The sequence below is a fragment of the Suricata suricatta genome, chromosome 7 (genome assembly GCF_006229205.1).
Source record: "Suricata suricatta isolate VVHF042 chromosome 7, meerkat_22Aug2017_6uvM2_HiC, whole genome shotgun sequence".
Taxonomy (NCBI): Eukaryota; Metazoa; Chordata; class Mammalia; order Carnivora; family Herpestidae; genus Suricata; species Suricata suricatta.
In genome coordinates this window covers 95886143-95910411 of record NC_043706.1, presented here as the reverse complement: position 1 = coordinate 95910411, position 24269 = coordinate 95886143, and the positions used below count along the sequence as shown (strand labels likewise).

Genomic DNA, 24269 nt, shown 5'->3' with positions numbered 1-24269 from the left:
ATTATCATATATTCAAAGACCAGTAGATTTTTATTTAAACTGTTTTTCTTTTCTTTCTACTTCCACCTCCCTGCCTGCAGTACCGTGTGGAATCAATGATGTTGCGAATTGCTAAACCAATGAACTATATTCCTGTGACACCTAGTATACAGCAGAGATCCCAAATGAGAGCCCCACAGTGTGTTCCCCTAATTATGGAGCCCGAATCCCGCTTCTACAGCAATTCCGTTCTTGTTTTGGATTTCCAGTCACTATATCCTTCGATTGTGATTGCATATAACTACTGTTTTTCTACCTGCCTTGGCCATGTGGAAAACTTGGGAAAGTAAGTTTTTTTTTCATATTTGTAATAATGTTGTGCTTGTACTTATTACTAAAATTAGACTTTCTTTGCGTGTCTCTTTGCATTTGAGACTGTCCTTTTGAGCAAGGTGAATGGGCTGTAGCGTAGCCCATTTTTGGGCTTTGTTGTTACCTTACTAATTGACATGGATGTGGATAACTGACTAATTGAGCATCATGAATGGATGGTGCCTATGAAGAAGATTGTGAATAGATCAGTCTTGCAACTTATTTGTTTCATTCTCTCTGTAGATCTGTGCGCTCTCTCTCTCTCTCTCTCTCTCTCTCTCTCTCTCTCTCTCTCTCTCTCTCTGTGTCTCTCTTTCTTTCTTTTTTTTTTTTTTTTTGAGAGAGAGAGCGAAAGTGTGAGCAGAGGAGGGGCAGAGAGAGAATCTTAAGCAGGCTCCAAGCTTAGCGCAGAGCCCAACAGGAGGCTGAATCTCATCACCATGAGATCATGACCTGAGCAGAAATCACTGAGCCACTCAGACGCCCCCATGGTCTTTCAAACTTGTTGAAATCACTTTTCAGTGGAACAGTTTAAGAATTATGATCTTATATCTCTCGCTATCATCCCTTCTTGACTTTTCTAAGTTTAATTGTTAAATGTTAGTTTTTATATATTTCATGTCAACCAAATTATATAAACTGAATAACATTTTTAATACTCAAAGGAGTATATCTTTTCCTCATATATAAGAAATAGAATCTTCCTTTGTAATGATTTTTGTATGTTTAAAACCAAGCGTTAGAGTGTTACCCTAGAGTATACTCATTCCTTTCTAGAAAGCATTTGTGGAAATTATGTTGGTAATCCTGTCTTTTTATTAAGAACAGAAATTTGGAAAAGTTATTTACAATCCTTTTATTTAAGTCTTAAATTTTTCTTTAAGGAACTTAGTATAAGGTGTTCAGGTGTTGAGTTGAAATCTGGCATTTCAGTATAGATTTTACCCATAAATTTTAGAATAATGACATTTAAGAAATGTTTCTTTTAATTGTGCATATTTGAAGAACTGCTATTTGGTAATTAAATAAAGATATTACTAAGTAAATTCATGTTTAGATATTTGAAAATGAACTTCTAATGGAATTAGATTCCTAAAAATGTCTAGTATCTCTATTCTGTGATTTGAGAAACATTTGCTTAATGTTTTCTTTCTTAATAGGTATGATGAGTTCAAATTTGGCTGTACCTCTCTAAGAGTACCTCCAGATTTACTTTACCAAATTAGGCATGATATCACAGTGTCCCCCAATGGAATAGCTTTTGTCAAGGTAATACTCTCTTACAAGTGAAAGGTATCGACTGTGGCTTAACCTTGGGAGAGCTAATGGTTTAGATGCTATTGGCATGTAATTCAAAGAAAAAACCCAAGACTGCTTGAATATCTTATCTTAAAAAGTAAAGGTATAGGAATTTCCTAAGATATTATTTTTTAAAAACCAGTTATTTTGTTTTGCATGAATTTAAAGTCTTTTGTTTGATTTTAGGTTTTAATGAAATAAATGTTTGTATGTACCTCTGTTAGAATCTGAGACTTAAATAGCTAATTGATGTTCACAACAATGTTAACTTAAAATATTTAAATTGCTTTAATATGTAAACTATAATTGTTCTACATTATTTTAAAGTAAGACTGTCTTAGAAATTATACTCTAATATATTTATTGATTGCATTTTTAAGATACCCAAACCAGTAATAGGGTCTTTTTTTTTTTTTCTCTCCCTAATCTCCCCATAAGAGAGACTAAGGAGAGCCCCATAAATGAATAAATTAAAGACAAATAGAAGAGAGATCTAGGGGAAGATTATATTGCCTCTTTTATGCCAACTTCATTCCTTTTTTGTTTTTTTTTCCTATTTCCTTAGCAGTGAGTCTGTACTAGAATCATGGTACAGTAGGGTGGTTTATGGTAGCATGGACCCCACAAGCCCTCAGATTCATTCTGGTGTACTTAGCAAAAGTAGCATCATTTTCTACCAGTAAGAGGATGCTGTGTTTAAAGAGTACCTTAAAATTAGCTATTTAGATAGGAGGAAAATTCTTAGAAGAGACTTCATGACATATTCCTCTTGGAAAATATTACCTCTTTAACATAACATGTAGTACATCTTAACATAAACATTATGACTGCTTCATAAGGTACACAGAATGAATTAGAGGTTAGAATATGTTTTCATTATCACATATGTAGTGGCTTGTTATATTATCTCCCTTTAACAGCATTTTTAAAACTTTCATCTACATTTTGACCCAATATGTAAAGTTTTTATACAACTGAGATTTTTAATATTCAGGAGTGTAATTATCCTATACCTAAGGTTTTAATTGTTCAGTCCAACATGCATTACCTTGCACGTGTCTGTGAATCATCTTCAAAGTTAATACTGTTTTGTGGTTTTCATTCCAACTGGAGTTCTCATAAATTCTCCCTAGTCTTGATTAATACAAATGATTTTTTTTTGGCATCAACAAATTTTATCACCTCACTATTCATCCCCTCTTCCAGATTGCTAATAAATATAGGCCGGAGGGGATGGCTTAGTGGTCTAAGCATCAGATTTGAAATACCTAGAGTCCCTGGAACTGCAGGTTTGAATGTCAGCAGAGTCAACCCAGCTCATCATTCTTCAAAGGTAGATAAATGGAGTTCCATGCAGATTACTGTGTGGGGTCATTAGGATGAGATCTTTAAAAACGGAGGTTTGTTGTGAGTGATACAAATCCCATGTGTCTTCTGAAAGAGTGGGGGTTTGGATCAAAGTTTTGGACAAAATTTCCCTCTGAACTTGTTATATGGTCTCTTATGCACTAGTTTGACATCCTCCTTTCTGGAGGTCTCTGAACTCACATAATAGTGCTACATTAGATTTATGAACATTATAGGAACGTTTTAGGGAAAAAGTCCTCTTCAAAAGAAGGAAAATGTGATGATTTTGTATTGATGGCCACTGGTCCTGTGGCCACTCAATTGTTAGTATGTTTCAATTCATGACAGTTGGCCATTTTTATACTTTGTACTTCCTTCTTAATTATCTAAATCTATAACTATTAAGGGATTTTAAATATTCTTTTTTCTTTACAATAGCCTTCAGTAAGAAAGGGTGTGCTACCAAGAATGCTTGAAGAGATTTTGAAGACTAGGCTCATGGTGAAGCAGTCCATGAAGGCTTACAAACAGGACAGAGCCCTTTCAAGAATGCTCGATGCACGTCAGCTAGGACTTAAGCTTATAGCAAATGTCACATTTGGCTATACAGCTGCAAATTTTTCTGGGAGAATGCCATGCATTGAGGTAAGTCACAGAAATCTGTAGTTTTTTCAAGATACTAAAGCAGCATTAAATGAATATTTTTCATTAAGGTATTTTGTTTTAAAACTTTAGACTAAACAATTTCATTTCCATGACATAAGATCAGCTTTTCTCAAACTGGAACTTGTATACATGAAAAAAATCTTCTGAGTTTTGAGCTTTTCTCTATGAGAACTCTTCAACATACACCTATTTCTACATAACTAGATGAGCATACTGTAGCAAACTATTAGCATGAGATTTTAGTGCTAATTTATAGCAGTGTTCACAGCAGCCTGGGTACTAAATAATTCCTTTTAATGAGTGGACAAATATGATGTTAGATTGGCTTCTCCGAATGTCAGAATGACCAAACATTCCATGTTTACTAATGTATCACTAAATCTAAAATAAAATCTTTCTTTTGCAGAGGTAGTTTCAATTGAAAGATACTTTTCATATAATAAGGCCAATTTCTTGCTATTCACTAAATTAGGGTGTAAATTTAACATGAATACAATATAGTGTGACAGTAATACAATACTAGTGATTGAAAAAAAGGACAGAGTCTTATATTATTGGTGATCTTTTTATGCCAATTGAAGGCTAGAACACTGCAGTATCCCAGGTTAGTAGTAGTTCAGGAAGGGAAAACAGTGGAAGGATAAAGTCCCACACAGCCCACAGTAGGCAGAATAAACTTCAAAAACGTGTATAAGGGGCTTGCAATTTCAGGTCCAGCATATAAGAAGCTCAGAGTAGCCACTCTCTCCCCATAACAAGTAAAAACCTGAACATACTGAAAAATCAACTATTCTGAGATCTGTCAGAAATAAGGTCATAGGGCAAATCAAAGCACTATCCCCAAAATTGAAAAGACCCAAATACAAAGAGCCACAACTCACAAGAGCAGAAACCTCTGCAGGAACCAGTGCTTCAGTTAGCGAAACATCAGCTATAACTGATGAGTTGCTGGAAGTTCAGTGTGGACAAATCTGTGAAACTAAGACTCCAGGGGACCTAGTCATCAGGGCCCCCCACACTTCTGTAACTTTTACCTCTAGGAGCTCAACCAAGTTCTCACAGGTTTTCTCACACACACACACACACACACACACACACACACACACACACAATCCCTTGTGTTTCTGACACAGAGAAGGGAAAGGAACCATTTTGAAATACGCCAGAGTATTCTGTTCTTATCAAGGTCTGCCTTCAGGACAAACTGGAGCCTAACCTGCTAGAGTTCTCTCAGAGCCTAACTGACCTGAGAGAAGGGAAATACCCAACTCCTAGTGCTCTGGCCTTCCATGTAGAGGAAGGAAAATTCTAGCCATCCCAAAGATGGGGGGAAAGACTGAGAAGCACTTGTGAAGTTTATAGTCTAGAGGTACAGTCTAACTGAAAGACTAAGTCTTACTCATAGAACTGTAGAAGACCTCCCCTTCCCCCTACACAGATTGCCACCATATTACTAAAGGCCTATTTACAGCAGTTCCTTTTTACTTGATACTTCATGTCTGGCTGTCAAAAAAAAAAGAAAAATTACAAGACATTACCTAAAGCCAAAAGACAGTTTGAAGAGACTAAGCAGCATCAGTACCAAACTTTGATGTGACAGAGGTGTTGGAATTATTAGATTGCAAATTTAAAACAACCATGATTAGGATGCTAAGAACTCTAATGGATAAAGTACACAGTATGCAAGAACAGATGGGCAGTGTAAGCAGAGAGATGCAGATTCTAAGAAAGAACCAAAAAGAAATGCTAAAGATGAAAAACACTTGAACAGAAATGAAGAATGCCTTTGATGGGCTTATCAGTAGATTAGACATGGCTGAGAAAAGAATCTCTGAATTTGAAGAAATCTCAACCCACACTGCTAAAACTGAGAAGCAGTGAGAAAACTGACTTTAAAAAAAACAGAATATTCTAAAACTGGGACAACTACAGAAGGTGCAACATACGTGTAGGAGGGATTCCAGAAGGAGAAGAAAGAAAGGAAGGAACAGAAAAAATATTTCAAACAATAATGACTGAGAATGTCCCCCAAATTAGTGTCAGACACCAAACCACAGATCCAGGAAGTTAACAGTGCAAAAAACTAAACCCAGGGAGATATCATTTTCATACTACAGAAAGGCAATAAAAAAGTTTAAATCCTGGAAGAAGACAGGGCGGGGGGCAAAAACACTTTCCCTGTGCAGAAACAAAGATAAGAATTACATCCAGCTTTTCCTCTGAAATCATTCTAGCAAGAAGAGAATGGAGTGAAATATATAAAGTGTTGAGAGGAAAAAATACTCCAACCTAGAATTCTGTACCCTGAAAAATTACTGTTCTGAAGCAAAGGAGAAATGAAGGCTTTCTCAGACAAAAATTGAGGGAATTTGTGGCAGTAGAACTGCTTTGCAAGAAATTTAAGCTCTTCAGAAAGAAGGAAAATAAGATAGGTTAGAAACTCAGATCTACATAGAGAAAAAAAGATTCTTAGAGAAGGAATAAGTGAAGATAAAATAAATACTTTTATTTTTCTTATTCTTTTTTTTTCAGCTTGAGAGAGAGAGAGAAGGGGAAAGGCATAGAGAAAGGGAGAGCGAGAATCCCAAACTGGCTCCACGCTGTCAGTACAGAGCCCAACATGGGGCTTCATCTCGCAAACTGTGAGATCATGACTGCAACTGAAAAAAAGAGTAGGACACTTAACCAACTGAGACACCCAGACACCCCTATTTTTCTTATTCTTAATTGATCCTAACAGATAGCAATTTGTTCAAAATGGTAATAGCAAAAGTGAATTGGATTATGTACATTTACATATATGTATGCTTATGTATAAGTAAGATGAATGACATAAAGGCTGGAAATAATTAGAATTATTTCATCATAATGTAATACTTGCCCTGCTGTGAAGTGGTATAGTGGTATTTAAAAGTGGTATATTGAAAGTAAATATATATTGCAAAATCTAAGGCAACCACTTTTACAAAAAATAGAGAAATATAATTGATGTGTAAGCAAAGAAAGAAAAATGGAAGTCTATCAAATGGAACCACAAAAGGCAGAAAAAGAGAGGAAAACAAAAGTAGGAACAAAAAACAAGGGCAACAAACAGGAAAAAGTAAACAAAATCAGTAAGAATGTATTGAATTCAGCAGGACAACCAAATGAATATAGTAGGTATTTACAGACTACTTCATTCAGCAGCACTGGGAAATGCATTCTTCTCAAGTTTGCATGGAACATGCACCAATACAGACCATATTCTGGGTCATAAAACCCATCTCAACAAATTTGAAAGAATGTAAATCATATAATGTCTGCTCTTAAATCATGATGCAATTGATAAGCTAGATATCAATAACATAGAGCGGGAAAGTCCCCAAATGCCTAGAGACATTCTCAAGAGAAATTTTAAAATATTTTAAACTAAATGAAAACACAGCTTATCACAATTTATGGAAATCAGCAAAATCAGGGCTTAGAGTGAAGTTTTTATAATATTGAATCCGTTATTAGAAAAAAAATAAAAAGAAATCTAAAACTAATCCTCTAAGTTTTCACCTTAGGAAGTTAGAAAATAAATCCAAAGAACTGAAGAAAAGTAATAATAAATATTATATCAGAAATCAGTGAAATTAAAAATAAGAAATTGAGAAAAATCAAAGAACCCCAAAACTAGTTTTCTTTTTAAAGATTAAGAAAATCAAGGGGCACCTGAGTGGCTCAGTTGGTTAAGCGTCCAATTTTGGCTCAGGTCATATCTCTGTTCATGGGTTCGAGCCTCTTGTTGGGTTCTGTGCTGACAGCTCAGAGCCTCGAGCTGTTTTGGATTCTGTGTCTCCCTCTCTTTCTGCCTGTCCCTTGTTTGCACCCTCTCTCTGTCTCACAAATAAATAAACATTTAAAAAAAATTTTTTGAAAAAAATCAGTAAGTAGCCAGCCTAAGAAAAAGAAGAAAGGGCTCAAATTGCTAATGTCAGGAATTAAAGAAGATACATCACTTCAGGCCCCATAGATGTTAAAAAGATAATAAATACTATGTATACATATTTGATAACCTAGATAAAGTAGACCAATTATTTAAAGAATATAATGTGCCAAAACTCACACAGTAAGAAATAGTCTGAATAGGCTTTATCTATTAAAGAAATTGAATCAATATTTAATAACCTTTTAAAATAGAAGGCACCAGGCCCACATGGGTTCCCTGGTAAATTCTACCAAACGTTAATGGAAAAATTTATACCAGTTCTCTATAATTTCTTTCAGAAAATACAAGCAGAGGAAATACTTTGTAATTCATTCTGTGAGGACAGCATAACCCTAATACCAAAACCAGGAAAAGACATTACAAGAAATCTACACACCAATCTCTCTCTTGAACAGAGATGCAAAAATTTTCAACAAATATTAGCAACTCAATTTCAGCAATATATAAAAACAGTTACACACTGTAACTAAGTGGGATTTATCCCAGGGATGCAAAGCTCGTTTAACATTGGAAAAGTCAGCCCATGAGATCCATCACATCCACACATAGGCTAAATAAGAAAAGCTACATGATCTTAGCAGTAGATGCAGAATGAGCATTTGACAAAATCCAATATTCATTCATCATAAAAACCCTCAGTAAACTAGGAAGAGGGAAATTTTCCCAGCTTCATAAAGAATATCTACCAAAAAAGCCCACAACTAATACCATACTTAGCTATGAAAAACTTGAAGCTTCCCTACCCTAGATCAGGTAAAGGTGAGGATGACCCTCCTCACTACTGCTTTTCAACATCATGGAAGAACTGGAAGTTCTAGCTAATGCAGTAAGACAAGTAAAGGACATATACAGATTGGAAGAAAGAAATAAAACTGTCTTTATTACATATAACATAATCCTCTATGTAGAAAATCCAAAAGAATTAACAGAAAAACTCCTAGAACTAATAAACAATTACAGCAGGGGTTGCAGAATATAGGATTAATACACAAAAGTCAGTCACTTTCCTATATACTAGCAATGAGCAAATGAAATTTGAGATTAAAACTGTAACGCCATTTGTATTAGCACCCCACAAAATGAAATATTTATTATTAATCTAACACAGTATGTATAAGATCTCTATGAGGAAAACTACACACCTGGTTAAAGAAATGAAAGAAGAGCTAAGTAAATGGAAAGATACTCCATGTTGATAGATAACAAGACTCAGCATTGTCAAGATGTCAGTTCGTCCCAAATTGATCAATAGATTGAATGCAATACTAGTCAAAATCCCAGCAAGTTATTTTGTGGATATTAACAAACTGATTTTAAAGTTTATGTGAAGAGGTAAAAGACCTAGAATGGACAATATAATTTTGAAGAGTAAACTCAGAGAATTGACGGTACCTGACTTTAAGTCTTATTGCAAATCTACAGTAATCAAGGTAGTGTAGTATTGACCAAAGAATAGACAAATAGATTAGTGAAACAATAGAAATTACAGAAATAGACTCACATAAATATAGTCAATTGATCTTTAACAGGAGCAAAGGAAATACATTGGAGCAAAGATAGAAGATAGTCTTTTCAATAAATGGTGCTGAGATAACTGGATATCCACAAGCAAAATAAGTGAATCTAGACACAGACCTTACACTCTTCACAAAAAAATTAATTCTAATTGGATCAGAGATCTAACTATAAAATGCAAAACTATAATACTCCTAGAAGATAACATAGGAAAAAATCTAGATGACCTTGAATTTGGCAATGGCTTTTTACTTGGCAATGCCAAAGGCATGATTTATAAAAGAAAGAATTGATAAGCTGGACCTCATTAAAATAATTTTCACCTCTGTGAAAGACACTCAAGGGAGAAAAGACAAGCCACAGACTTGGAAAATGCAGGGCTTAGGGGCACTGACACCCCCACAGAGTTGAAAATCCAAATACAACTTTTTTTTTAATGTTTATTTTTTGAGACCGCACGAGTTGGGGAGGGACAGAGAGAGAGGGGACACAGAATCTCAAACAGGCTCCAGGCTCTGAGCTGTCAGCATAGAACCTGATGCAGGGCCCAAACCCACAAACCACAAGATCATGACCTGAGCCGAAGTCAGAAGCTTAACTGACTGAGCCACCCAGGTGCTCCCACATATAACTTTTGGCTCCCCAAAACTTAACTACAAATAGTCTACTGTGATCAACAGCCTTACTGATAACATAAACAATTAACACATATTTTGTATGTTGTATGTATTATATGCTGTATTCTTACAATGAAATTAGGGAAAAAATATTAAAATCATGACAAAACACATTCACAATACTATACTGTATTTATTGAAAATAATCCATATATAAGTGAACCCATACAGTTTAAACCTGTATCACCCTAGAGTCAGCTGTATATACGCCACATTTTCTTTATCCATTCATCTGTCGGTGGCCACTTTGGTTGCTTGCATGTCTTACCTAGTGTAAATAATGCTGCAGTGAACATAGTGGTGCATATATCTCTTACAGTTTGTGTTTTTATTTGCTCCAGACATATACCCAGTACTGGAATTGCTGGATGATAATGGTATTTCTATTTTCAGTTTTTTGAGGAACTTCCATATTGTTTTTCATGTTAGCTGCACCAATTTGCGCCCCCACCAATGGTGCACGAGAGTTCCCTGTTTTCCTCATTCTTGCTAACACTCTACTTATTTTCAGAAATTTTGTACTTAAGTATTTTTCTTACTATGACTTCTCAAGATCCCAACCATTGCCTAAACTGTAAAACCAGTTACTTTCCTCTTTTTAAATCTAATCTCATAGCCCTGTAATGGAGTAATGTTCAAATTAGGGATGATAGCACAAAGTAGTAGAATCACTTTTAATTTAATTACCATTCCTTCCTTCCTTCTCTCTCCCTCTCCTGTCACTAAAGCCTTCACAATGCAAGGTCTTTGGGGCAGCTGCAAGAGTTCTCTTCTTCCAGGTGTAACTTAAATGGGTCAGAGTAGACAGTGGGAGGCAGACATTTAGGGTCAGTATGTGTATGTATTTATTCATATGTATGTATCTCAAAAACATATTTGATTCTGACACTAGATGGCTCACCCTTCCAGCTATTTGCCATCACATATTTTAAAGTTTATTTTGTTTTGAAAGTGGCAACAGATGACTAAATTGACCATTTTATTCAAACTTGAGTTTCAAGTAGGTAACATTTTTTAAATGTATCAGGATATATATATATATAGTTCACAAGGTTTTCTGATATACTAAAAGTCTTAATAGAATATATGGTTCTTAATTTAAAACCCAAATTAAGTCTCTGCTACCAGTTTTTTAAATCTATTCCTTTGTTCATTTAACATTTCCTTTGTAAAGCAACTATACAGAGCCTTTTAAATACTTACTCAATCCTACATTTAGTTCAGATTCAAATTTTACGGTAAAAAGAGAAAGATCATTATAACCATTGTTTGCTTCTTAATACAAAGAAAAAGTGCATAATTCTTACTTTAAAATTTTAAAAGGAATGCCCCATTTATGCCGAATAGCAATTTTCCCCCGCCCTTAATTTTAATGAGTTTAATAATAAATGGGGGCTCCTGACTGGCTCAGTCTGTAGAGGATGTAACCCTTGATTGTGGGGTTATAAGTTCTAGCCTCACATTGGGTCTAGAGATTACTTAAAAATAAAATCTTAATAATAATAAATAAATAGAGCAATAGTCCTATGCTGGTCTCAATTTACTCAACTATAAAATATAATTAGCTTGTATTTGTCAAGATCTGTCATCTTTTTGTCAGTTTATGCCATGATCTTTGTTTAAACTCACTAATCACCAATGAAACTATCCTTGTTAGGGTGCCTTGTTGGCTCAGGTGGTGGAGCATCCAGCTCTTAATCTGGAGGTCACAAGTTCAAGCCTCATGTTGGGTGGAGAAATTACTTCTTTAAAAATATTTTTAAAAAGTACTCTTTTAGACATATATTTGTGTACTTGATTTAAATTGACCACTTATATTTTCCATCATATAATTATAAATTTTTCATTCCATTCTGTATTATCTAAAAATTATGTATAGCCAATCACTGGGATTGAAGTTCAGTATTAACCTTAATGATACTGAAAGAAATTATTATAGCACTCCAATGGAAAATTTTTGAGAGATATACACACACATACTCATGCACATACCTTGAGTAATTTCCTTCCGAATTGGTTATAAATGCTTATATGAGGGGTGCCTGGTTGGTTCATTTGATTAGGCATCTGACCTTGGCTCAGGTCATGATCCTCAGGGATTGTGAGTTCAAACCCCATGTTTGTCAGTATAGCGCTGTCAGTGCTGTCAACACAGATCCTACTCGGTTCCTCTGTCTCCTTCTTTCTCTGCCCCTCCCTTGCTAGTTTGTGTGCTCTCTCTCTCTCTCTCTCCTCAAAAGTAAACATTTTTTTAAAAAAGCATATATGAAATCCTTGAATAAACCAGGCTTATTCTTCCAGGAATCAAATGTAACTACATACCTTATATAAAAGTACAATCCATTGCACTTACTGAGACATAGGCGAGTCTGTATATTGATTGGTTCCTTTCTTTATGAGTGCTTGTGTAAAGGACTATGACACTGCTTTGTTTTCTTTTTTGTGTTCTTTTCTCCTTGTTTCGCATTTAGAAATATTTAGTAATGAAAATTACTATATGTTAAAGTCTACTGATATATATATATGTGTGTATATGTATATATATATATGTACACACTAAGCTATGATAAAAAAATTACTTCCAGTGTGTTTGTACCAACAGGTTGGTGATAGTATTGTTCACAAAGCCAGAGAGACCTTGGAACGAGCTATTAAACTGGTGAATGATACCAAGAAATGGGGCGCTAGGGTTGTATATGGAGATACTGACAGGTAATGAACTTCCTGCTTTATAGTTGTCTTTTTGCATCTCTTCGGATATTCATTTCAGTGTTTGAAATGGCTTAAGGGTAATCCTTCCTAAAAACAGAGTTCTACTTAAGTCCTCCTCAGTCCTTATGATCTTGTGATCAGAATTAGCACAAGTACTAAGTTACCAGATACGATCTTAAGAGACAGAAAATTTAAGTGTCCTAAGCCACAGACTTCTGGAGATTCCCATGGGATCCGTGCAGGTAACAAAGTCAATAGTGATCTGCAAAAAACTGTATACACAGGAGTCTAGTCTTTAAAAAAAAAAAAAAAACCAAAAAACTCTTAATGTGAATGATTGTTCGTACAGCTGTAGCTCTATGAATTTAAATACATATCTTAACTTTGAAAGATAACTGCCAGAGCTATGAGTGGTTAACTTTCCTTGGCCCCAAGATAATTTTGACCTTCTACAGAAAGTGCATATAGGCAAATAAAATTTTCCGTTTGATACCAGAGGGCTCACAGACTTCCTGAAGCCCATCATCCACGAACTGACAAAGAATAGGACTGCCTCTGGGTCCTGAATTAATAACCTCAGCCTTGTTGCCTGCTTTGATATTTTTTAGGGCCCAGTTATTTATGTAACATTTTATTTGTAAGACTTAATAAAATTCTTCTAGATTATAGTGTTATGCAAATTTCTTAGAGTCTGATATTTTTCATATTGAAGGCTTAGAGTCACAGTATGATCATGCTTAGAGCACTTGCATCAGGAGCTCTGATAACTTTACAGCCCAATGGAGCTGTAGGACATAATGCTTCTAATCATTAAAAATAGCTTCTGGGTAATCTTTGAAGAGCACTTAATCTTCTCCAGTTCTTTAATGAACGTACAATCAGCATAATCATATTAATGCTGAATGAGACTTGCCTATATAGCAGCTGTTTCATTACTGACAGGTGGGTATACTTTAAAGTTATCCAGGCCCCAATTATTCATAGTGTCTACTGTTCCCCATCAAAAGCCACTCTTCAGCTTGACTTTAGTATTTCACTGCTCTCTAAAAACCACTTCTGCTGAGTAGTCTAGGAAAATAAAAGTTACTAGAACATAGTTTTGCACCTTGTTAGCAGACCTCCTTGCAAAATATTTAGGGAAGATAAGGAAGAAGACAAAGTTAAACATTAAATTGTTGACATGTTGGTGGTTGATAACACAGAGAATCAGAAGTTGGCATGATTCTCATTGTAGTTGTTTTTGTTTAGCATTTAAGATCTTTAAGAATTCAAACCCAAAAAATACAGATACACAGAATGTCAGAACTGCACATTGGTGCTATTGAGGTCAACAGTTTTCACAGTGTTGGAGGGAACCCTTAAAGGCACATTCTCATGCACTGCTTAAAAGCACATTCCCCTAAGAAGAAACTTGTCTAAGATCACCTGACTAGTCATCAGTGGAGCCATAAATTAGTACTCAGTGTTCTTTGATTCCTAGTTGGTGCTGTCTCCTTATGTCAGAATTCACGGGTGTTTTATGATTCCAATCAAAGAATTTATTTGCAGTATTACTAGAACTTTTCCTCTCCATTCACCATCTAATTCATTCAACAAATGATATTTGAAATATACTATAGGAGGGCAATTCACTGTAGAACATGCATTATCAATGGTAACAGTATCACCCTAACGGTACAAATTGGTTCTTAGGAAGCAAAACTACTTATATAGTACAGTGGGTTTGGGCCCCACAAAGTTCAATCACCCAACAATATTTTATTTCTTGATAATTATTTTCTCTTATTAAATTTACTTTTGGGATACCTGGGTGGCTCAGTTAAGTGTCTGCCTTTGGCTCAGGTCATGATCTCATGGTTTGTGGGTTCCAGCCCCACATCAGGCTCTATGCTGACAGCGCAGGGCCTGGAGCCTGATTCAAGTTCTGTGTCTCCCTTTCCTCTCTCTGCGTATCTCCCGTTCACGTGCACGCTCTCTTGCTCTCTCTTGCTCTCTCTCAAAAATATTTTTTTAATTTTTTAAGCTTAAAAAAATTTTTAATTTTTAACTTTTTTGAGAGAACAATAATGATAAAAGATTGAGAAACATTGCTTTAGGGACAGTAGATAATGCTTGAAGTGAAAAAGTTCTTAACTGAGAGTGAGGAGATCTGGATATTCTTTCTAGCTAGCCCCATGCATAGCTCGAACCCATAAACCCTGAGATCATGACTTTAGCCGAAGTCAGATGCTTAACCAACTGAGCCACCCAGGTACCCCAATTAAATTATAATACATCTATACATTGAAGTACAGTATAACTGTTAACATAAGAGAACTGAGCAATGTGAGAAAATGTTAAGATGTACAGTTAAATGAAAGAAGAAAGTTATCCAACAATATGATCTGTGATCCAAAGGAGAAGAGATTTACAGATCTGCACAGAAGAGTTTGTAGTGCCTATTTTCTGAGTGGTAAGATTAGGTGCCTATTTTCTTCTTTGTGCTTTATGTTTTCTGACATTTCTTCAGTGAACATATATTACAGATTATATGTGTTTTTTTTAAGTTGGGTTGTTCTAGAAGGAAATTTCCTTCCATATCACAAGTAAATTTTTCATTTCTCTATAATCACATTTTATTTTATGACTGATGTAATTATGTGTCTAGGAATGACCCAAGACCTTCTTGGCATCTCTGACAGCTGAGCTGGTCTGTGTGAGGCTAAACTAGAAATATTAGATGTCTTTAAAATCTGTAATAATACAAGGAAAATATGATAAAGCCAGAAAGCTGACACAGGAAGCAGCTTCATAAGGAAGGGTAAGGGGGGGAAGCTTTCTTTGGTATTAGAGTATTAGCGGGAAAGTTACTCTTGATGAAAATCTTTTGTTACAATAACGTCTTCATTTTTAATCCTCTTAGTATGTTTGTGCTACTGAAAGGAGCTACTAAGGAGCAGTCTTTTAAGATTGGTCAGGAAATTGCTGAAGCTGTAACTGCTACCAATCCTAAACCAGTGAAATTGAAGTTTGAAAAGGTAAGAGAAATATAATTAATACTGGCAATAACATAGGAAATTCACATACCTTCTAGAGATTGTGGTCTTGGATAATACATTTTCAGAATCAGTAACAGTATAATGTCTGCAATTGTTAAATTTAAAATAATGATGTAAAACAACCACTCTTTTATTATGCTTACAGATTCTATGGGTCAGGAATTTAGAAAAAGGTGCAGCAGGGACGGCATGTCCCTTCTCCACAATGTCTAGATCCTCAGCTGGGAAAACTCAAGGCTGAAGGCGATCCAGCCGGAAGCCTGCTCTCTCTGAGGGTTCGGGGCTGGTGCTGGCTGCTGTTGGGGCTGTCAGCTGGGGCTGTCAGCTTGAACACCTCCACTCGGCCTCTCCCTGGGACCGTTTGTTCCTCCTCACGGCATGATGGCGTGGAGTTCCAGGAATGAACATCCCAAAGAAAGCAGACAGAAGCTGTTTTGTTCTTGATGACCTAGTCTCAAAGTCCCACAGCATCATCGCCTATCTGGATTTGAGAGAGGACATAGATGCCTATCTCTTAATGGGAAGAATGTCAGAATCATATTGTAAGGCCATGTAGAACGGCAGGTATTATTTCTTTGGACAGTACAGTCTGCCGTAATTAGACTATTTTCAGTTTACCTTACATATTATGTATGTATTTAGTTCTTTCCATAAAGAAGATACTAAGCCAGGAGAGGCATGGAATCCAAAGAAGCATAAGACGCAGTCCCACTAACTGGCAACAATCATGAGAGCAGTCTCCCTCAACACTACAAGCACAAAGACAAGGAGGTATCGTGTCCTTCTTGGCAGGATGGGGAGACTCCATGTAGGGGTGATACTGCACTGGGTCTCAGGAAATAGTTAGGATTTCAGTAACAGCCATGGGGCTGCAGTCACTCTGCACAGAAGAAAATGGTATGTAGGAAGATAGTAGGGAGCTGGAAAAAGCACTATGGGAATATAGAGTAGCGGGAGAGAAGTCTGGAAAATAAAGTTAAGACCAGATCATAGAGTGTCTTGAATACCAAGCTAATGTTTAAACTTGATTCAGAAAAGTGTATCAAACAAAAACATGACCCGAAGAGAGCTGTTTGAGGGGAGATTAGTCTCCCTGTGGCATACAAGATGGTTTGAGAAGAGGAGAAGCTCAAGACAGGGTGCACCTGAATAGCCTCAACTAGGGAAGGGAAGGGCCATTCAGGAGATAACTGAGAAAGAAGGATCCTTAGGAATTAGAAATGGTCGATTTAAGAAAACAAGTGTGGAAAGGATAAAAGTACCTACTTCGTTAAAAGCAAGAATTGTCATAGAAGGCATTCAAAACGGGCTTGGATATGGCATTTGCCCTGAAGAGTGAGCGTTCTGATTGGGGCAGAGCCAGGGAGGACAGTTAGAAAACAGTAAGAATGAATACATGTTTGGTTCTATGGACCCAACCCTTCTGGCAAAATTGAAGGCATGGCCTAGAAAATAACACCATACATGAAAACTTACTTGAAATAGATTGCAGACCTAAACATAAAACCAAAAAACTGCAAAACTTCTTAAAGAAAATAAAACACTAGTTAAGGATTGTGATGTATAGGTTCATGATGAATATTGGTTTGTAGTTTTTCTTCTTATATTGTCTTTATCTGGCTTTGGGACAAAAAAGGGAGCTGGTTTCATAAAATGAGTTGAAGTATTCCCATTTCTATTTTCTGGGGGGAAAAATCTAAGTTTAGTACAATTATTTCTTTCTTCAAAGTGGTTGATGGAATTCATCAGTGAAGCTCTCCAGTGCTGACATTTTATTCAGGAAAGGGTGGGTCACAGATTTTTTAATTATAAATTAAACATCCTTGATAAATATTGAAATATTCAGGTTTTATGTCAGTTTTAATAACCTGTGGTTGTCGAGGAATTTGTCCATTTCTCCTTGGTTGTCAGATTTGCTGGCATGAATTATTTATACTTCCTTAATGTGATTTTGATATCCATAAGATCCTTAGTGACCTCCCTCCTTTCACTTTTGATAATGATAATTTTTTTTTCATTTTTTTCCCCTCAATCACCTACCTAGAGGTTTATCCATTTACTGAACTTTTTGAAGAACCATTTCTTTAATTTCCATTCTTTATTATTTCCTTCCTTATACTTACTTTGGATTTAGTTTGCTTTTCTTTTCCTGTCTTCTTAATTAGGAAGTTTGAATCATTGATATTAAATATTTTTTAATGTTAAGTGTTTAAAGATATAAATTTCCCTGTAAATTTAGCATCAACTTTTGTTATCTTATATTTCCATGAGTATTCATTTGTTTCAATGATAAAGACCCATACATCATTTAGAATTGTGCTAAGTTCCAAATATTTTAAGGATTTTTTAGAAATTATCTCATTATAATTCCTTTGTGGTCAGAGAAGATACTCTGTATGATTTTAATGCTTTTATTAAGTTTATTGAAATTTATCATTTGGCCCAGCATATGGTCTTAGTGACTATTGCCACAAGACCTTAAAAGCTTTCTGTATTCTGCTTTTTGGAATGCCCTATAAATGTCAAGTAGGTTAAGTAATTGTGATGTTGTTGAAGCCTTCTATATTCTTAATAATTTTCTGTCAATTTCTAAGGGAGAGGGGCTGAAGTCTCCAGGTATAATCATAGATTTGCCTTTTTCTTTTAGTTTTGTCAGTTTCTATTTCAGATATTTTGAAGTTTTCTCTTTAGGTATATATACATTCAGGATTACGTATCTTCTTGATAAATTTATTTTTATCTTTGATAATACTTCTTGCCTTGAGATCTACCTTTTTCTGATAATAAAACACTCTTGATTAGTGTTAGCATGTGTATCTTCTTCTATTTTTATTTTTAACCTTATGTCCTTATATTTGAAGTGAATTTCTAATAGTTTATTGCTTTATCTCATTTTCTTATCAGATCCAGTTTAATCACTTCTGCCTTTTAATTGGGATGTTTAGATCATTTTACACTTAGTGCAATTACTGATAAAGCTTGGGGACAGAAGAAAGGACCAATTTGGTAGCATTCAAAGCGGGTGGGAGGCACACAACCATTAATCCAGGAATTCATCTTCAAGGAATTTAGTAGATTAATCCATGCAAGATGGTTCACTGGAACAGTATTTGTAATAACAAAAGATTGGAAACGTCCTAAATGACCCACGGTAGTAGGTAACTGGTTACATAAGTTGTGATGCGCTCCCATCATGGACTACTGTATATCTACAAAATGAGCTTTCTGTACTAGGTTGGTACAGAAATTATTAGGATGCTAATAATAATTTAGGGTGCTAAATTATTAAAATAAGCAAAGTACAAAATGATGTATATGGCAAGCTACCATTATGTGTATAAATATCTCTGGAAGGATATACAAGAGATCAGTAACAGAGGATGCCTCTAGGGCAGGGACAGTAGAGGCTAGGGGACCAGGGCTTGTCATTGTACAGTCTCATAACTGTTAATATACTTATAACTTTTAAATATGCAGGTGTTACTTAAAGTAATTTTTAATTGTTTTAATACATATGATTGATGACTTTTGAGAGAGCAGTGTCTGTTCCAGTAGGGCAAAATTTGATAGTGGAGACAAGGAGTTGAGTGGAAAGGAAGTAAAGACAACTAATTCATTTTGTGTGCTTTCCCCCAGAAGTGTTGTATCATGAGTTTAATTGGGGCTAAGATGTATTTAGTGGGAAGTTTTGGGAATTGATATTTGGTTAGAGAAAAGGGGCACCTGGGTAGTTCAGTTGGTTAAGCGTCTGACTTCATCTCAGGCCGTGATCTCCTGGTTCATGATTTCAAGCCCTGCATCAGGCTCTCTGCTGTTGGCACAGAGCCTGCTTCAGATCCTCTGTCTCCCTCTCTCTCTCTGCCCTTATCCCACTCGTGTGCTCGCTCTCTGTCTCAAAAATGAATAAACATTTTTTTAAAAGAAAAACAAGATCTTCATTGTAGGGAAAAATGGTTACTTAGAAGTGTTTTGTTAATCCATCTCAGGTATATTTGCCCTGTGTCTTACAAACAAAAAAGAGGTATGTGGGTTACATGTATGAAACACTGGATCAGAAGGACCCGGTATTTGATGCAAAAGGAATAGAAACCGTCAGAAGAGATTCCTGCCCTGCTGTTTCTAAGGTAACGTTTATCTGTCTTGTTTTCATCGCTAAGAAATAATTAGCTAAAGAATCTGGTGAAAGTCTTTAAACACATTGAAGTGGTTCTTGTAGCCTCTATGACTGTGTAACTGTCAGTGGAGGAACTATATGATTTTGAGAATTTCATTTCTAATGAAAACTACTTATTTTTTTAGTTTTTTACTTCTTCCCACACCTTAATCTTTATCACAACTGCTAAAAAAAAAAAAAAAAAACACATGAACTTGATAAGAATTTCCTGTCACCTGGATATGATAATATGTTATCATATAACAACACCCAAAAGGATGCTGATACAAAAGGATGCAGGATAAAAAACTAGCGAGTTATAAGTACAAGTTAGAAAGATTTCTGAATAATGGTACCACAAATTACCTAAATTTCTCAACCACAGTATTTTATACTTTTTATTTACTGAGGCCCAGACTCCTTCTATAACAAAATAAAATGGCATAAGTGGAATAGTACTCTATACACCGAATTTTATAAGAGCATAAAAAGCATAATAGATGGACTGTTGTCAGTATGTCCGTATATTATGTAAACATACAATATGACTTTGCGATATTATTTAATACTAGTCCCTGGAAGAGATATCCAGTGCATTCTTTTTCCAAGAGTAGAATTGTGCCTAAGCTAAATAAGCAAACTTAATATTGGCCGATACATATTGGCTCCAGTATTCACAAGAACCAGAACTTGCACCTAGAACTAATTTAAATTCAATTCACTCCATAAATCCACTGCAGGTCAGTCACTTCCTAGTAGAACTATTTCCAGCATAGAAAATCCCATCACAAATTAATAAACATTGATACTTTAAAAAAGCAAAAGACTGATTTTTATTTCCCTGTTTAGTGGTACTTTGTCCACCTGAGTCTATAATAGCAAAGAAATAGCAAGATAGGGGCACCTGGCTGCCTCAGTTGGTAGGGCATACAACTCCTGATCTCAGAGTCATGAGTTTAAGTCACAATTTGGGCTCTATGCTGACAGCAAAGAGCTTGCTTGGGATTCTGTCTCTCCCTCAAAAATAAATAAACATTTTAAAAAATGAAAATATAACAACAGTGATGAAATACACTATGGGATATTTTACCTTTATGAACGTATCTTTTTTTTTTTTTTTTAAGATACTTGAGCGTTCTCTAAAGCTGCTATTTGAAACAAGAGATATAAGTTTAATTAAACAGTATGTTCAGCGACAATGTATGAAGCTTCTAGAAGGAAAAGCCAGCATCCAAGATTTTATCTTTGCCAAGGAATACAGAGGAAGTTCCACTTATAAACCTGGAGCTTGTGTGCCAGCCCTTGAACTTACAAGGTAATGATGGGGTAATGGGGGGGTAATGATGTGTGGCTCAGTTGGTTGAGCATCTGACTTTAGCTCAGGTCATGATCTCAACAGTTCATGGGTTTGAGCCCCATGTTGGGCTCTGCACTGACAGTGTAGATCCTGCTTTGGATTTTGTTTCCCTCTCCCTCTCTACCCATACCCTGCTTCTGCTTGCTCACTCGCTCTCAAATATTGGGAAAAAAAAAAAAGGTGATGATGCATACAACAGCACAACTCTATACCTAACAGTGTTGTCCTGGGGTTCTGAGTGGTTTGAAATAGAAAAAATATCTAGTCCACAGACACACAGTTGTTTCTTCACCTGTCCCCATGAAGCCTCACTAAAGGTAAATAGATGCTCCCCCATGCTTTATAAGCTCTGAAGAGGAAGAAGGAACTCCTCTTCTGGGCTTCCCTTGGGAAACTAAATTCAGTGAAATTATAATCAGGTACAGACCTTGAATTGTCATTTTCCCACCTCTCCTTCATGTGGATCTACCAAAGCACTTAGATGGCGTCATTCTAGAGAAACCTCATCTGACCAGCTAAATTTTCTCTTTCACTGTTAGATTTATGATCATTCCTACTCTTAGTTACTCTTAGGAGATAAAAAGTTAATACATTTTAAGCTAGTTGATACCTGGCAACTCATGTTGTTTTTCAGATAGCAGTGATTTACAGATCAAGTTTTAAACTCTTATATCCATTTGGTGCTAAGTCAAATGTATATGGCTCTCAAAATTGTAACTAGAAGTTGAATTCCCATGGTTCCATAATTGTTTTTCTGGTAAGATGCCTTCCATAACAGTCTTTGAGTGACCATTTATGTGGATTTAAATAGGAAAATGGTTACTTATGATCGGCGCTCTGAGCCTCGAGTTGGAGAGCGAGTGCCGTATGTCATCATTTATGGGGCTCCTGGAGTACCGCTTATCCAGTTGGTGAGACGCCCAGTGGAAGTGCTGCAGGACCCAACTCTGAGACTGAATGCCACGTACTATATCACCAAGCAGATCCTTCCACCCCTGGCAAGAATCTTCTCACTTATTGGGATTGATGTCTTCAACTGGTATCATGAATTACCAAGGGTAAGCCTCCTAAATAGTATATACCTGTGCTGTGACTGTAGAGAGAATTCACTTGCAGTTTCTAGTAGAACTAAGGATTTTATTTTTGTGCTATGAAAGGTAACATGAATACTCTATTATCCTAAACTGACAGAGGTGCCACTGGTTTCCTTCTGGTTTCCTAAAAAAAAAAAAAAAAAAAACTTTTAGGTTTTTTTCACAAACACCTTCCCAGCTTCTGTCAGACTAGCCAAGTTACATAATATTAAAATACATTTCACCATATGTCAGTAGTAAACACTTAACATAATAAACCAGCTAATTAAAAATAAATGGAGAGCAAAAATTCCTTAAAAGTTGTGTTTAGTACATAGAATGTAGTATCTAGACATAGTGCTGAAGAAATTAGACTAAAGACACAGTGTTAAAATAGCATTATACAAAAGTAAATCATGGAATGGGGAATCTTAGCAAAGGGAGTTTTGCTTGAACTCTTCTTAACTCATTGGACTCCTGAAGGAGCAATAGGTGCTTGTGTAATAATCTGCAGTACATTAGTCTAGAGGAAGAGCTGTTGAGGATTAGGTCTGCTCAGTCATTTGCTGTTATCTCAGACTATGAAAGACTGATGGTATTCAGGGAAACTGGTAAAAATTGAGCTTCAAATTATTTTTACTTTCTCAACAAGCACATATGGCCTCAAGGAAACTAATACTGAGGTCAAGGCTGTGCTTCAGAGAAGCTGTGCTGACCGACATCTATAATGCTGTATCCTGGTCTTCATTTCATCAGCAGCAAGAATGGGGTTTTTTTTCCCCTTTTATTTATTTATTTTTAAATAGTCTATTGTCAAGTTAGTTTCCATATAACACCCAGTGCTCTTCCCCACAAGTGCCCTCCTCCATCACCACCACCTCTTTTCCCCCTTTCGCTCCCTTCAGCCCTCGGTTCGTTTTCAATATTCAGTAGTCTCTCAGGTTTTGCGTCCCTCTCCCTCCCCAACTCTCTTTTCCCCTTCTCTTCCCCATGGTTCTCCATTAGGTTTCTCCTGGTCTCCTGTTAGACCTATGAGTGCAAACATATGGTATCTGTTCTCTGCCTGACTTATTTCGCTTAGCATGACACCCTCGAGGTCCATCCACTTTCCTACAAATGGCCAGATTTCATTCTTTCTCACTGCCATGTAACACTCCATTGTATATATATACCACATCTTCTTGATCCACTCATCAAGTGATGGACATTTAGGCTCTTTCCATGATTTGGCTATTGTTGACAGTGCTGCTATGAACATTGGGGTACGTGTTCCCTATGCATCAGCACTGCTGTATCCCTTGGGAACCTCCACACTAGTTTCCAGAGAGGCTGCACCAGTTTACATTCCCACCAACAGTGCAGGAGGATGCCTGTCTCTCCACACCCTCACCAGCATCTATAGTCTCTTGATTTGTTCATTTCAGCCACTCTGACTGGCGTGAGGTGGTATCTCAGTGTGATTTTCATTTGTATTTCCCTGATGATGAGTGATGTTGAGCATCGTTTCATGTGCCTGTAGGCCATCTGGATGTCCTCTTTGGAGAAGTGTCTGTTCATGTCTTCTGCCCATTTCTTCACTGGGTTATTTGTTTTTTTGGGTGTGGAGTTTGGTGAGTTCCCTGTAGATTTTAGATATTAGCCCTTTATCTGATATGTCATTTGCAACTATCTTTTCCCATTCTGTGGGTTGCCTGTTAGTTTTCTTGATTGTTCCTTTGCAGTGCAGAAGCTTGTGATCTTGATGAAGTCCCAAGAGTTCAGTTTTGCTTTCATTTCCCATGCCTTTGGGGATGTGTTGAGTAGGAAATTGCTGCGGTGGAGGTCTAGGAGGTTGTTTCCTACTTTCTTCTTGAGGGTTTTGATGGTTTCCTGTCTCACATTCAGGTCTTTCATCCATTTTGAGTTTATTTTTGTGTACGGCATAAGAAAGTGGTCTAGTTTCATTCTTCTGCATGTTGCTGTCCAGTTCTCCCAGCACCACCTGCTAAAGAGGCAGTCTTTTTTCCATCGGATACTTTACTGCTTTGTCAAAAATTAATTGGCTGTACATTTGTGGGCCCAGTTCTGGGTTCTCTATTCTATTCCATTGATCTATGTGTCTGTTTTTG

The 24269-nt window shown here is 36.2% G+C and overlaps 1 protein-coding gene and 1 long non-coding RNA gene across 8 annotated transcripts in view; one reads left to right on the top strand and one right to left on the bottom strand.

The window, feature by feature from the left end:
• Positions 1-24269, top strand: part of REV3L (REV3 like, DNA directed polymerase zeta catalytic subunit) — a 178179-nt gene that overhangs the window by 134375 nt on the left and 19535 nt on the right. For 5 of the 7 annotated variants that reach the window (XM_029945421.1, XM_029945422.1, XM_029945420.1 and 2 more), the window contains 8 exons: positions 81-325; positions 1512-1620; positions 3436-3642; positions 12431-12540; positions 15443-15557; positions 19565-19702; positions 20856-21046; positions 21900-22146. In XM_029945421.1, the coding sequence (XP_029801281.1) occupies positions 81-325; positions 1512-1620; positions 3436-3642; positions 12431-12540; positions 15443-15557; positions 19565-19702; positions 20856-21046; positions 21900-22146 (1362 nt within the window). Of the gene's footprint in view, positions 1-80; positions 326-1511; positions 1621-2856; positions 2982-3435; positions 3643-12430; positions 12541-15442; positions 15558-15723; positions 16349-19564; positions 19703-20855; positions 21047-21899; positions 22147-24269 lie in introns of those variants that run through there. The other 2 variants (XM_029945425.1, XM_029945426.1) reach the window with 2 other exon arrangements.
• Positions 22212-24269, bottom strand: part of LOC115296943 — a 20354-nt gene continuing 18296 nt past the window's right edge. Inside the window, exon 4 of the long non-coding RNA XR_003911157.1 lies at positions 22212-22306. This is a non-coding gene — a long non-coding RNA (uncharacterized LOC115296943). The remainder of the gene's footprint in view (positions 22307-24269) is intronic.